At 38.1% G+C, this 14,015-nt stretch overlaps 1 protein-coding gene across 11 annotated transcripts in view; it reads left to right on the forward strand.

Moving 5' to 3' along the window:
• Window positions 1–13,707, forward strand: part of LOC126266753 (glycerol-3-phosphate dehydrogenase, mitochondrial) — a 301,663-nt gene extending 287,956 nt beyond the window's left edge. For all 11 annotated transcript variants that reach the window (XM_049971266.1, XM_049971263.1, XM_049971264.1 and 8 more), the window contains one exon: window positions 11,890–13,707. In XM_049971266.1, coding sequence (XP_049827223.1) covers window positions 11,890–12,024 — 135 coding nt within the window. In that variant the 3' untranslated portion in view covers window positions 12,025–13,707. The remainder of the gene's footprint in view (window positions 1–11,889) is intronic.
• Window positions 13,708–14,015: the final 308 nt, after the last annotated feature.

Raw genomic sequence — 14,015 nt, forward strand, 5'->3', positions numbered from 1 at the left:
CCTTCAGTATATCCTCTCTTCTCGATATCCGCCAGGCCTCAACCTCCGCTAATTTCAAGTTGCCGCCGCTCATACCTCACCTGTCTTTCAACAACTTCTTTGCCTCTGTACTTCCGCCTCGACTGACATCTCTGCCCTTACTCTTTGCCTTTAAATATGTCTGCTTGTGTCTGTGTACGTGCGGATGGATATGTGTGTGTGTGTGTGCGCGAGTGTACATCTGTCCTTTTTTCCCCCTAAGGGAAGTCTTTCCGCTCCCAGGATTGGAATGACTCTTTACCCTCTCCCTTAATACCCACATCCTTTCGTCTTTCCCTCTCCTTCCCTCTTTCCTGATGAAGCAACCGTTGGTTGCGAATGCTTGAATTGTGTGTGCATGTTTGTGTTTGTTTGTGTGTCTATCGACCTGCTAGCGCTTTCGTTTGTTAAGTCACATCATCATATATATAAGTAGAAAGAAACTTCCACATGGGAAAAATATATTAAAAACAAAGATTCCAAGACTTACCAAGCGGGAAAGCGCCGGTAGACAGTCACAATAAAATAACACACACACACACACACACACACACACACACACACAAAATTTCTAGCTTTCGCAACCAACGGTTGCTTCTTCAGGAAAGAGGGAAGGAGAGGGAAAGACGAAAGGATGTGGGTTTTAAGCGAGAGGGTAAGGAGTCATTCCAATCCCGGGAGCGGAAAGACTTACCTTAGGGGGAATAAAGGATAGGTATATACTCGGCCTGTGCCCGTACACACACACACACACACACACACACACACACACATATATGATATGTATGGATGGATATGTATGTATGTATGGATGGATGGGTGTGTGTGCGTGTGTGCGTGTGTGCGTGTGTGCGTGTGTGCGTGTGTGTGTGTGTGTGTGTGTGTGTGTGTGTGTGTGTGTGTGCGCGTGTGTGCGCGTGCGTGCGTGCGTGCGTGCGTGTGTGCATGTGCGCGCGAGTATATACCTATCCTTTTTTCCCCCTAAGGTAAGTCTTTCTGCTCCCGGGATTGGAATGACTCCTTACCCTCTCCCTTAAAACCCACATCCTTTCATCTTTCCCTCTCCTTCCCTCTTTCCTGAAGAAGCAACCGTTGGTTGCGAAAGCAAGAAATTTTGTGTGTTTGTTTGTGTGTTATTTTATTGTGCCTGTCTACCGGCACTTTCCCGCTTGGTAAGTCTTGGAATCTTTGTTTTCATATGACCACTGTCTCCAGCAGCTCTCGCCAGAGTGGCCGGAGACGGCAGTGGTGCATGCGTGAGGTACACCTGCTTGTGTAAATGTGTTTGTTTCTATTTTCTGAAGATTACTTTGGCTGAAAGTTCAGTATGTAACAGTTTTTCATTACACCTGTCTGTGACTAAACATGTTGTATTCTTGGTGATTAGCAATCTGTCCTTTCCATAACTGCTATTCCAACCTGGACTTTCCATTGTTAGGTGGTAACCAATGCCCCAAATAATTCCAGCAAAATGCAGCATATCTCAGAACCTGATTGAAAAGAGAAATAAAGAAAACAATCTTTTAGTTGCACTGCTGTCCATTAAAGTGGAACATCATGAAAGTACCATGCCATAAAAGTCAATCTGTCAGGAAGTATACTACATGTGTGGATATGCCAGTGCATTTCAACACATCCACATAGTGTAGGTAGGAGTACTGCTGTATACATTCTTTATATAAAAAAGGATACACAGAGTTTCTCATTTGAAAATTGCATTTTAATGTTGCCAACTACTTATGCAAGCAAACTGCTATCCAATTACATTACGTTTTAACATTGGTCGTTTGCAAAAACATTGTGTTATGTTTTGGGTAGGAAAGAGAAATGTGTGCCAGTATTCAACACTGGCAGGAAACTGTCACACATATATGGCATTGGTGGATTTATGAGGGCTGTACTCAATAACATGAAGTATCTAATGGCCCCGACTAACACTCAAAACGACCAATATGTTGTTCGTGCAGGATCCTACTTTCAGAAAAGTTGTAGTTCAACCACCAAGAGCTGCTAACAAATACGTCTTTATTACAAATGGTCTCAGTCTTCACATCATTATCAAGTATCTTAAAATAATTCCAAATAGCTTAAATGACTTAAAGGTACCTGATGATTTAGAGATTGAATCCAGGTGTAATAAAGAATTATTTATTAGCAGCTCTTACGAGCTGTGGGACACCAGTGTCACAAAATATATCAGGATTCTATAGCTATGTCATGTACCTTGTCACAAAATGAAGTGAGTACATGGACAGTGTGACAACATGTGGAGCACCATAGAGATCAGTAGGGTTTCTTTTGATGTGACTGGTTTCTCTTGACATGGCAGCAGAGTGAGGTATGTCAGCAGTAGTGTGACTAACATTAATGGACACAGGAGCACCTCTGCATCATCTTGCCACATGAGTCCTGGTTGTGTGTACAGTATCACAAATGACATATCGATGTTTGGAGGCTCTGAGGAAAATGAACGTTGCCATGTTGCATTAGTCTTAATCATCAACCTAGGATGCTGGTATGGGTTGCCATTGAGTATAAGGCACCATCAACTCTGGTTCTCCTATCCAGTAATCTGGACAGCAGCAGTCTTGCTTGTTAAGTGTTATTGTCACTGGCTGTGCCCTATCTTCAAGGTCCCCATGACATTATCTTTCAACAAAGTAATGCAAGAGTGCTTGTTGCTCATACTGTCCTCACCTATCTTGATATGGACACTGATATGCTGCCTTGGGCAGTGCATTCTTCTGACCTCTATCTCTCATTGAAAACATCTGGTCACAGGTTTCTGAGTAACTGGCATGCCATCATTGACCAGCCACTACAATTATCCAAGCTCAGTGTAACTCAATGCCCAGTCAGATTAGAACCGCTGTTGCTAGAGGTTGCAGCCATGTGTACTAAATGTTTCTCTCTGTATCTCTCCAAATCATGTACAGATTTAGTCATGTATTCTTCCTACTACACTGAATGCACACAATAAGTACAGTTTTGTTATTTCCTGTCCTTCCTGGTATTTCAGTTTCACTGACCAACATTGTAATATGAAATGACTCTACATCTGTGGTCCTAGACCATGAAGAATTAGATCGTCATCATGTGAACATAACTAAAATAATGGTGCTCTGGATTTTCAGAAACAAGTCTCCTTCTTTAGAACTGAACTGAAGGTGTAGAACAAAAGAAGAGGAAGCAAAAGAAATAAATCTTCATCACAACATATAATAGAAATTTCTGTACCGAGATCTGATTTATTTAAGTGTGTTGTGTCAGTGCAGGTCTGGCCTCATTTATTTGTGGGATTAGTATAGCCTTTTAATAAATTAGGGTTTTTTTTTCCGGATAGAACTCCCATGTCACCGGTGATGTAACAGAAAGTGGAGATTGTACTGCATGAAAGGAGTCGTATCTACCATTACTATTTCCCCTGCAACCAATTCTTAATTTTCTTCTTGACTGCAAGTGTGTAAATGTAGCTATTACTGCTGACTCTCCCATGGAATGTGGATTGCCTTCATTTATTCAGTTCCTGCAAAGCAGAGAGGTGTAATGCAGTGAACATTTACTATAGGATGAGTCTGATGTATGGTTGAAATTTTATGTAAAAGGCTGGGCTGTGTGAGTGATGCAGGAAATTTTGATAAAGCTGAAGTTATCAATGATGAAGATGGTTGTTTCAGTAGTTGAGGTGACAAAGAAATACAGTAAGACATCTACAAAAAGATAACATATGAAGATTATTTACACTATGTACACTTATGATAGAGTTTTACATAACTCTGATTGTTGTAGGTTCTTCTTTGGTGCTGAGTTATATTAATGTTGTTGGAAGAACCAAGTAGTCTTGAATACTGATGCACATACATAAATCTGAGTATCAGTAATACTTCAAAGTGTTGTGTTATGAGGTATTGTCCTCACCACAGTCTTTTACATTAATATTGATAAGCTTATAGATGCACTGTATCTGAGACTGAACTCTGAGTTGCAGCTGTTTAAAAGGATACATTGTCCAGTCAGAGTTACATGCAGTGAGGTCATGTCAACTTTGGGTTCTCTGATGGGATGTAGTGTGGGGCCACCCTTCAGAGATCAGCGAGTGATGGATATTGAGCTCGTCGTAATGGGGGGCCATGACAGGAGATTTAAAAATGCCATCTCTTGCATAGCTGTGAGCAATGCACCAGGTGCAGTTAATGAAGATGTCGTCAATAATGCATACCTCGCCTTCTCCCTATGCCCCCCCCCTCCTGCGCCCCCCCCCCCAAAAAAAAATAAACTGTGCTCTGTCATTGTATAGTGGGAGTGCGGGCGTGATGGAGGAGAGTCTGTGCCATGGTGGTGCTAATGGGATCGGCTGTGGCGCAGTGGCAGATGGTTCCAACCAATCTGTGTCCCGACACTTGTCTTGCCAACCATCAGGGACATCTGCCCAGAATACCGTAAGTAGGATGTACAGCCAACAGAACAGGATGGTGCAGTGTGGGGGCTGCTGCGTGCAGATGGCTGTACAACTGGTTTAGGCTCGATGACCATTATAGACATTTGCAGTGAATGAAGACCTATGCACCCAGGTGGCAAGCAATGGCAAGGGATGCTCACAGCCAGCTGGGTTGCATGCAGAGTGTCTGAAAAATGCAAATCTTTGGTAGTATCACTACAATCACGGAAACACAGTTGGTTTTGGTGAGGGTATAATTATGAGGACAGCCAGATGTCTGAGTGACAAGAATCAGAAAGAGAGTGGTGAGGGTGAAAGACATGCAGCAATGTGTGGTGGTGTTGACCAGTAAGAATTCTGCTGGCAAAGCATTATGAACAGGTATAGTGTTAGGTGCTAAGAGACAACAACATTGCGTTGTCCCTCAAATGCAAAGCATGAAGTTTAGGCATCAAAAGTCTTGAAAGTGTGAGCAAAACAGTGGCTTCACTGTTTGTTTGAGGAGAGAATGGTGCCATCCAGCTATGTTGAATTCTTTTCAGTTTGTAGAACTGTGGAAACTCTGATGAATGAAGAAGAGTATGGACCATTGTCCAAAACTATTGTTTGTGCAAAACCTAAGCAAAAGACAAAAGTGAGTACTTTGATAGTGCTAGCACTAATAGTCAAATGCATTAGAATGGCAAAACATTATTTTCTGTATACATTGACGATAATGAGCCATCTTGTATCCCAAAAAAGGACCGTCACGTCTAGCCAATTGGAAAAATTCCTGGCACAGTGCTGCTTGATTATCCGCGCATGTGTGGCAGTGGGCAATCATATTTTGTATTTGCTTTTCCATCCTGAGTCATGTACAATACTGGCACACTAGTTGCTTTGTTGTAACAATTTCCCAATGTCCTTTATGTGTTAGTTTTAATAGGTGTTGTTGCAATGATCTGGGAGTCAAGACTCCTTTCTGTTCATTAGGAAAATGCAGTGAAATTAAGCTATTCTGAAGAGTGTTTTTGAAGCACTTCATTGAGACCATGCTTGCAAAGCTGTATCATCTCAGTCCATGTTCTCTTATCAGCAAGGTTTTGAATAATGTCATCACAAAGCAGTTCATCCTGAAATGACGCTCCACAAGAGCAGTTAAATTTACATTTCCTAGTCATGCCCTTGAGTCAGCAATCCACCCCTTGTAAGACTAATTATGATGATGTATACAAAAAATTTGAAATGAGTAGCAGCTACATGAATCTGTGTTTTGAAGAAATCATTGAGCTTGCTAACAATGCCCTCATAGTGTAGGCTTTGAGGCTCTGAGGGAACAACGTTCAACAGTCTACAAATATGCTCTCACACCCATGAAAAGAAGAAAGAATGTTGTGATTCATCTGAGATATTCTATGCAGTGAAGCATTTTTCTAGTTGTGTGTGATACTTCATGGATTCCTCTCGTTGTGTGTCAAATGAGTGGCTGGATGAAGGAGGCTACAGCACCTGGCCACTGGCAATTTAAGAGTCAGTCATTGTAGTTTTTGTGGAAGTTATTGTGCTTCCATCAGTCTGCCAACAGCAGTGAGCAAGGAGGAAATTTATTGAAACTGAATAAGTTGCCATTGCATACAAAAAATCAAAAACACTTGGGACAAGCAGGTGTGCCACACACTAACACTATAAAATTGTTACTGATCATTTGCAGGTCACTGCCACAAAAGAATAAGGCTCATTGCCAGTTGATGTCTGTTGTATTGGTAGCTGAGGTGGCCAATGAATACAATCAGACATCTACAAAAAGCATTCTTGGACAAAACTGCAAACAGCTGTTGTATGATCCTTTTAATAGATCTAACAGTTTCAAGATATTAGAGTTGCATCTTCCCATACATCTAAAAAAGAAGAGCAGCAGATGAGGGATATAGAAATTAAATATTTTTTAATGTCAAGAGTCTAGGGAGAAGAAAATGTAACATCATATATTGACATATAAGTGATGAAAGCAAATTTAAGTAGAGTAATCAGCTTACTTACCTGCACACTATTTACAGGAAAGAGTTTAGCGCATCGGACGTCCCATCATTCCCTGTCAGATTATAATAAATTCATTGAAATAGTGATGACGTCACTGTTGTGACTATTATTTAAAAAAGGCAGACTGAAGAGAATCGCCATAAATCTTTGACTCAAGAAACTAGCCTTCATGAGAAACTTGAATTTTCTTCCATAAAATACCCGTATCTTTTCATATGCACCACCCTCTTAATGTTGTTTTGCTGGCGTTCTTGGTACTTCTTTGACTCACAAAAAATGTTATTTATGATACTTCACCAGATACAGAATTGGCCAATAATATGATCAGTAAACTACATTATTTGTTGATACTCATTTTTAATCATTTTCATCATCATCATTTTGTTAATTTGTAAACCTGGTTAAGAGTATGTGATGGCACTCCTCTCCAAGGGCAATACGGCATTTTATTTTTCATCTAAGGTACCACATACCCCAACAGAAATAATATCACAGTTGGAAATGTTTTTTTGTGCAGTGAAAACTGTTAAATCAGGGCTAGGCAAACAAGCATGCAAAATTTGTAGACGATTCCAGAACATGTAGTATTACTTGATCAAAGAGGTAGAAATTGTAAAGCAAGGCAAAAGAAACAATTGGATTCACCTTTTCCTTCCTGCATTTTGCACCACATTTTTTAAATATTTATTTTGTAGTGCAAGTAGTATGTATTTCATTCTTAATCTGTCTGTTTAACTAGTGTGTCAGACTTTTTTCAGGTTTTGTGGAAAGTTATTTTTTTGGTAGGTGTGTCTATGCTTCGTATGCGTGTATGACTTGAATGTATAAGCTGACATTTATATGTTCATGGAGTGTCTGAGACCACCACCAAGTCAGCTTGAAGAGCAAATGACAGGATTAGGAAACTTAATCTTATAGAAGGAATTGCTGGAGAAAACTGATATTTAAGATATAATATGAAATAATTGCATTGTCTGTAACACATATTTTGTCCGAGAATAATGAGTTTACGATAAGGCAGGTGAGGTAAGGGCAGATGCAAAGTACTGTCATCTTTCCATTGCTGTGTACATGAATACCACAAAAAGGGTATGATTTCCAATAGTTTGTAAAAAAATACAAAACTCCAGAAAGCTACTAATTGGCAGTCTTATGCTCGGGTTAGTGGACTGGAGTTTTGTAACTTGTAAGAAAATTTGGGTTTGTGGACAGAATGTGAACATGAACTAGTAGAGTGAGTTGAATAACAAAGATTAATAAAACGACTATGAAAATCAGAAGATATTTATTACAACAAAATCCAATTAATTAACATTAGTGAGATCTCATAATTAAGACAAGAATAATTACTGGTGGAATCTTCTGAGTTATCAGTAAAGTGACAGTGTTATCTGGAAGCAACATTTCTGAGAGTTTTCCACTCATCATCTTCATACAGAGTGTCAAATTCCTGGAGTGTGTCATCTTTGACAGCTACTGGACAATAGCCTCATCTGTTGTTGGATTGTTGGGCAGTCTTATTATATCCCTCTGGAAGTATGACATACCAAGTGGTGGTAGGTGGGGGACCTCCATGTGTCAAGTCCTGATGTTGGCTACTCAGTCTGTAATAGGCCCAGGACTTAGTGGAATGACCCATCACGTCTGTCTGTTCAAAATCAAGCCTGCGCACTTTGTTGATACTGTGCTCTGCCACTGCATACCTGTCTTTGTGGACTAATACTTACGCACTCCATACTGCACCTACAGGAATTCCTGTAGGTTTTCTTTATCCCACACCCAAACCATAATAATATTTTCCACATATCTGTAAAATAGTTCTGGTTTTAAGATCTGTTTCCTGAAAGTATTTTGTATATAAGTTTGCAGTTCATGAAGCTAGAAGCAATTATATGGTGACACTGTTGATTTATTCGTGGAGGTCCCACATCATTTGAAGTAAGTTGTGGTAAGCACATGTCAAAACAGTTTGATTGTGTCCTTACCCAAATGATCTTCAAACTGTACCAGAGAGACTTCTAGTGACATCCATGTGAAAAGAATTGTGACATCAAAACTGACTAGAAGAAAAGTATCATCCAGATCCATCTTTGTCAAGAATGCACCATCTGAGAGTGGTACAGCCTGTGGGCAGAATGGGCACGCAGCACCAGGACTTGACACTTGATCCCTCACCCCAACCTCAAGATGAGACATGTTTGGTTATATAAGAATGACACAAGTTATTTGTAGGTTAAAAAAAAAAAAGAAAAAAAACTGGTTTATTAGAAGTCTACAGAATAATGCTTAACAATGATAGTTTGCATTGTGGCAAAGAATGCAAAACAATCCATGTGTGGTAAGATAGAGATATTTAAATGTCAGTGAAGTTATTAAATAAAACTGTTCATGACACACAACTTAAATGCTCTCCCTTATTTAATAACTTACACACTCTCATATTTTTGCACAACTGTCTTAATCGGGCAGCAAATAATGGTTTTGTTAATAAATCTGCAAAGTGATTTTCTATATCTACTCTTGAAATGGTAATTTCACCAAATGGAACTAATTCTTGAACAGAGAAGTGTGCGAGATGAATATGTTTCGTCAGTCGGTGAAATTCAGGATTCTGTACAAGTCGAACAGCAGCTTCATTGTCCACTCATAGGCAAGGTTTTGAATCCTTTAGGTGGCAAAGTTGAGTCTGGACCATTTCTCATGCTGCTTCACTAGCTCCAACAACTTCAGCTTCTGTAGTAGAGATTGCAACTGAAGTTTGTCACTGACTCATCCAACTGACAGGTGCATGGAAGTACAGCCAGAGAACACCTAAGGTAGATCATCCAGTCCCTAAATCACCTCCATGATCGACATCACTATAACATTCAAGAATGCCTTTGTCTTCATCACTTTTGTAAATAAGTCCATAGTCATATGTGCCTTTCAAATAGCAAAAAATTCTTTTTACCTTCATTACATCACATTATGCTGTATTTTCAAGATGTCTAGATACTACTCCAACAGAATATGCTATGTTTGGTCTTGACCCACACATTAGGTACATCAAGGACCCAACTGCTTGTCTGTAAAGGTATTCAGTTCTCTTCCACGCTGTTTTCCTTGATAATTGGAGTTACACAACTCTACACTCACTCATGACAAAGTGCTCTAAAACCTTCTTGATGTAGTGAGTCTTACTGACTTGAATGGACCCATCTTCTTTTCTAACAATTTCCAAGTGTAAGAAATATGATGCTGGCTTTGATCTAATTTTGAATTCTCTTTCAAGATCATCAATAAATTCTTTAGATTCACTATCATTGTTTGTCACAATTGATCCGTCCTCAGCATAGAGTATGAAGAAAATCTTGTAAGAAGCTGTCTGTCTCATAAAGAGGCAACGATCAGCTCCACTTCTCGTGAATCTTAATTCCATCATAAAATTAGTGAATCTCTCATTGCAGCAGTGGGGTGACTATTTCAGGCCATATAAGCTTTTCGTTTATTGACATACTTTTCTAGAACCTTCATTATAACCTTCAGGTTGTGTAGTAAATATCACTTCCTTCAGGTCCCCGTAAAGAAAGGCAGTAGTCACATCTGTTTGTGCAACATTCATCTTCTCTTTGGCTGCAATGTTGAGTAATGTGTTAGGGAGTAGTCGACATCTTTTTCACTGTGCTGAAAATTTGTTCATAATTAATCCCTTTCTTTTGAGAAAATCCTTTGAAAACCAATATTGCTTTGAATGTATCACCCGATCCTTCAGCATTTGTCTTCAGTTTATAGATCCACTTACATGGAATTGTCCTCTTCCATTTCCTTGATGTGCCACCATTTCGTGATGTACCACCATTTTGTGATCCAGTACTGCTTTTCACTTGTATCGTTGACTCAGATTTATGGCCCATAATAAGATTCTGGTTCCTCAAAGGCCACTAACTGCATTGTTGTCTTGGAAGTCTTTTTGGACACTTCAGCGTTAAATGGTCACACAGTTGTAGCCCAGTTCTTCCATCATCAGATCATTCTAATCCTTCTTTAGTTTCATCCTGCAAATCATAGTAATTATTGAACTCATTCTGTTCTAATTTCTCTTCTGATGAATCTTCAGACTTCCAATGATGGACCTCAAGATCCCCAGGAACTACTGGATTTTCCATTTGCATAATTTTCTCTTCAAAAATAATATCCTGTGACCTCATTAACTGACAACTTGCAAACCTTGCAGAACTAGCACTCCTGGAAAAAAGGATAGAACAACTTATATGAAGTTTGGAAGGTGGGAGATGAGGTATTGGCAGCATTGAGGCTGTGAGAACGGGTCGTGAGTCATGCTTGGGTAGCTCAGATGGTAGAGCACATTGCCCATGAAAGGCAAAGGTCCTGAGTTCGAGTCTTGTTCTGGCACACAGTTTTCATCTGCCAGGAAGTTACGCATGTCTAGTTTGTGTGCTGTTATAATGTAGTAAGTGCTCTTAGATATTATAACTTACATCTACAAAGTACAGAAATACCATACTTCTATACACACCAGATTGCAATTGTAACTTCTTTGCTCACAGTCTTACTCTATAAAATGAGCCCGTATGCTAAAAGTTAGGTTATGCATTAGTTTTTTGTGAAATATAGTCTGGTGAGCATAACAAGCTTGAGTGTCTCAGAAAGTTATGAAGAAGTGTGCAAATTCCTGCTTTTGTAAAAACTCTATTTCAAGTTTTCTCAAAGTGCACTGCTTTAAATTGTGTGCTCTATTTGATCTTCTCAGACCATTTCTTAAAAGGATTAAAGGCATTCTCCTGCTAGTGCATTAATGTTTTGTTGACTGGCACCACCACTTGTGGGATTCAAAATGCTGTGGAGCTAATCATGAACAAAGATGGCATTTTCTTACATATTTGCCATTCTCTATGATTGTGTTTATTTAGGCATAAGTTCTCAGATGGGTCTTTGTAAATTAAAAAAAAAACCTCTGTGAAAGAAAGAAATAAGAAATTTTTATGTATGGAGACCACTAACACAACTGTTAATTTCTGCTAGTAACAGTGTCTATTTCCTGTATACGTTATGGTCTAGGCAGACTGCTTGTTCTGAGTTAAAATTCAAAATTGTTCACATGTTTTCCTACATCTTCCAGATTCTCTTCTTCCTTGGGGCTTATGAAGCCTTAACTGTTTCGACGATCTGTCTTCATTTATTCTTTTAATATGTACTTTCCATTTTCTTTTTTAATCATTCCCTTTTTCCCCAATTTTATATACATTATGTTCTGTTGTGAACATACAGAGAAAGATGCTCTCCAAAACTTCTGAAGTGAAATTTGCTTGCTGTAGGCTAAGTCAACACAAGTCAGTCATTTTTGCTGTGGTTTCTGAAAGTACTTTCTTTTAGTATTATTGGCTCCGCAATAACATTATTTGATGTCTTTACAGATGATGTCTGCTATCAAGTCTGGACATGTAACATACTCTCGTTTTGCTCGAATGGCAGAAATGGAAGAAGAGCATCACGAACGAGAACGTCTAAAGAAACAGATTTCAGTGGAGCGCAGTGGAGGAGGACTGTAATGATGTGTAATTTTTTCTATTGTTTATATGGCTTTAACGCTGCTTACAGTAGCGACAAATGTCTGACAAATGCACTTTTCTCCTCTTCCTATCATACAGAGGGAACCTTATTTATTAAAAAAACTATACAAAGAAATAACTCTCAGTTTTTAAGATGAAATTTATAAGTAAGTTCAGGTTTTGAGCTCTTTAATTTTGAGAGTTTAAATATGTTAATACTCAAGAGTTTATTGAGTTATGCTGTGTGAAGAGACTATGTAAATAAGCTACTGTGGCTAAAAGACAAGTTTCGTAATCATAAGTATTTATATAAATGCAAACACTAAAGTGTGTCTGTAACTTATATTTTTGTATATATGCAGGATCTGATATTTTGTCACCATCTAAATGTACGATTTTCGTGAAGAATCAAACTATTTTGGCAGCATTTATTTGCTATTCTCATTTTCAGTTGACATAAATACATCATAAGTTTGCTATTACTGAGTATGAAATTTGCCTGTTAACAGACATTAACTTAAAAAACAACTGAGTACTTCCTATAAGATAAATAACTTTTTTATCTACATTTCTCATGCTAGAAACATGGAAGACTCTAGTGCTTATTGTGAAAGTATTCACAATAACTGTTTCATAGACAAATCTACACATTGCAGTACCAGAGCAGTACGTGTTTGAAACAGCGTCTCCATTGTTGTCAGCTTAATATTGTAAATTATTTACTGTCCTTAGAGGCATGTAATAATCTCTGTTTACAGTTAATTACAAATGTCTATATTTTTCAATTGAATTTTTGAGAGCTGTTAGAAAATATGTGCTGAAAGAAATATTTTAGCAGATACTATATTCATGGCAGTATATGCTGTTTATTTAAATAAGATGCTTAAAGCAAATCCTAATACACCAGATTAAACTGTGTAACACAGAGTTTTTATAGCTTTTTCATGTAAAAAATAATATTTTGTATAGTATAATGTGTTTACATATTGCATACTGAATTTAACAGCTGTCATTTGATACATTCTGTGCATTATCATCTTATATGCGAGAACTGCTACAACATGATTTTAAAATCAGGCATCCTGCAAATGGAAGCTCTTTTTGTTGGTCCCAGTATGAAATGTTTGTTGTGACATAGTGTAACCCTCAGAGTTAGACGATTGTTTTTATTTTGTGTTCCTGTGTGTGTGTTTGTGTGTGTGTGTGTGTGTGTGTGTGTGTGTGTGTGTGTGTGTGTGTGTGAAGTACGGAAAGTATTATTACAAGAGTTATCTTGCTTCACATTTTCTGAAGAAAATGATCTGTGAGATTATTGATTTTAAATGTTGCTGAATGACCTAATTCTCATTCCATTAGTACTATTACTATCCTTTCCTGTTTTTGTCTTTGACCTAATATCTGTCTCTAATTTAAATTATTTATTTATTTATCCATGTGCCCAACCTATGCCTCTGTGATATGAATGTTCTTGTATTATAAATCTTGTAATTCAATATTGACTGATCAGTTATGTACAAATACTAAGTCTATATGAAAAGTTTTCATGTGCTTTATAGCATGGTTTTAAGACGTCTATAATATGATTTTCACTGAAACTAAAAACATGAAACATGAGTTAGAGACTAAATTGATGTTGTGGCTACTATAGGCAATTAATCAGTCAATAAACATGAAGGAAGGAGATATTCTGTGTAGTAATTGAGACTTTGTTAAAACAGTTATGTCCTAGTAAATATGCCCATTAATTATCTTTCCTCTATAAATACCCATCCTAAGCTATTAATATTATTTTTTATTTAAATAAATGTGGCATCCTACATTTGTTGTACTATTTCTGGTAAACAAAATGCAAACAGGACACACAAAACTGAGAAAGAAGGGGAAGAAATATAAATGCTTATGTACTCTAGTGATCATTTGAGAAGGAATGCTAGGTTAGTCACAGAAGAAAACAGGGAATCAACCAAGACACTCAATGACCCGTCCTGCAG

The sequence above is a fragment of the Schistocerca gregaria genome, chromosome 4 (genome assembly GCF_023897955.1).
Source record: "Schistocerca gregaria isolate iqSchGreg1 chromosome 4, iqSchGreg1.2, whole genome shotgun sequence".
NCBI classification, from domain to species: Eukaryota; Metazoa; Arthropoda; class Insecta; order Orthoptera; family Acrididae; genus Schistocerca; species Schistocerca gregaria.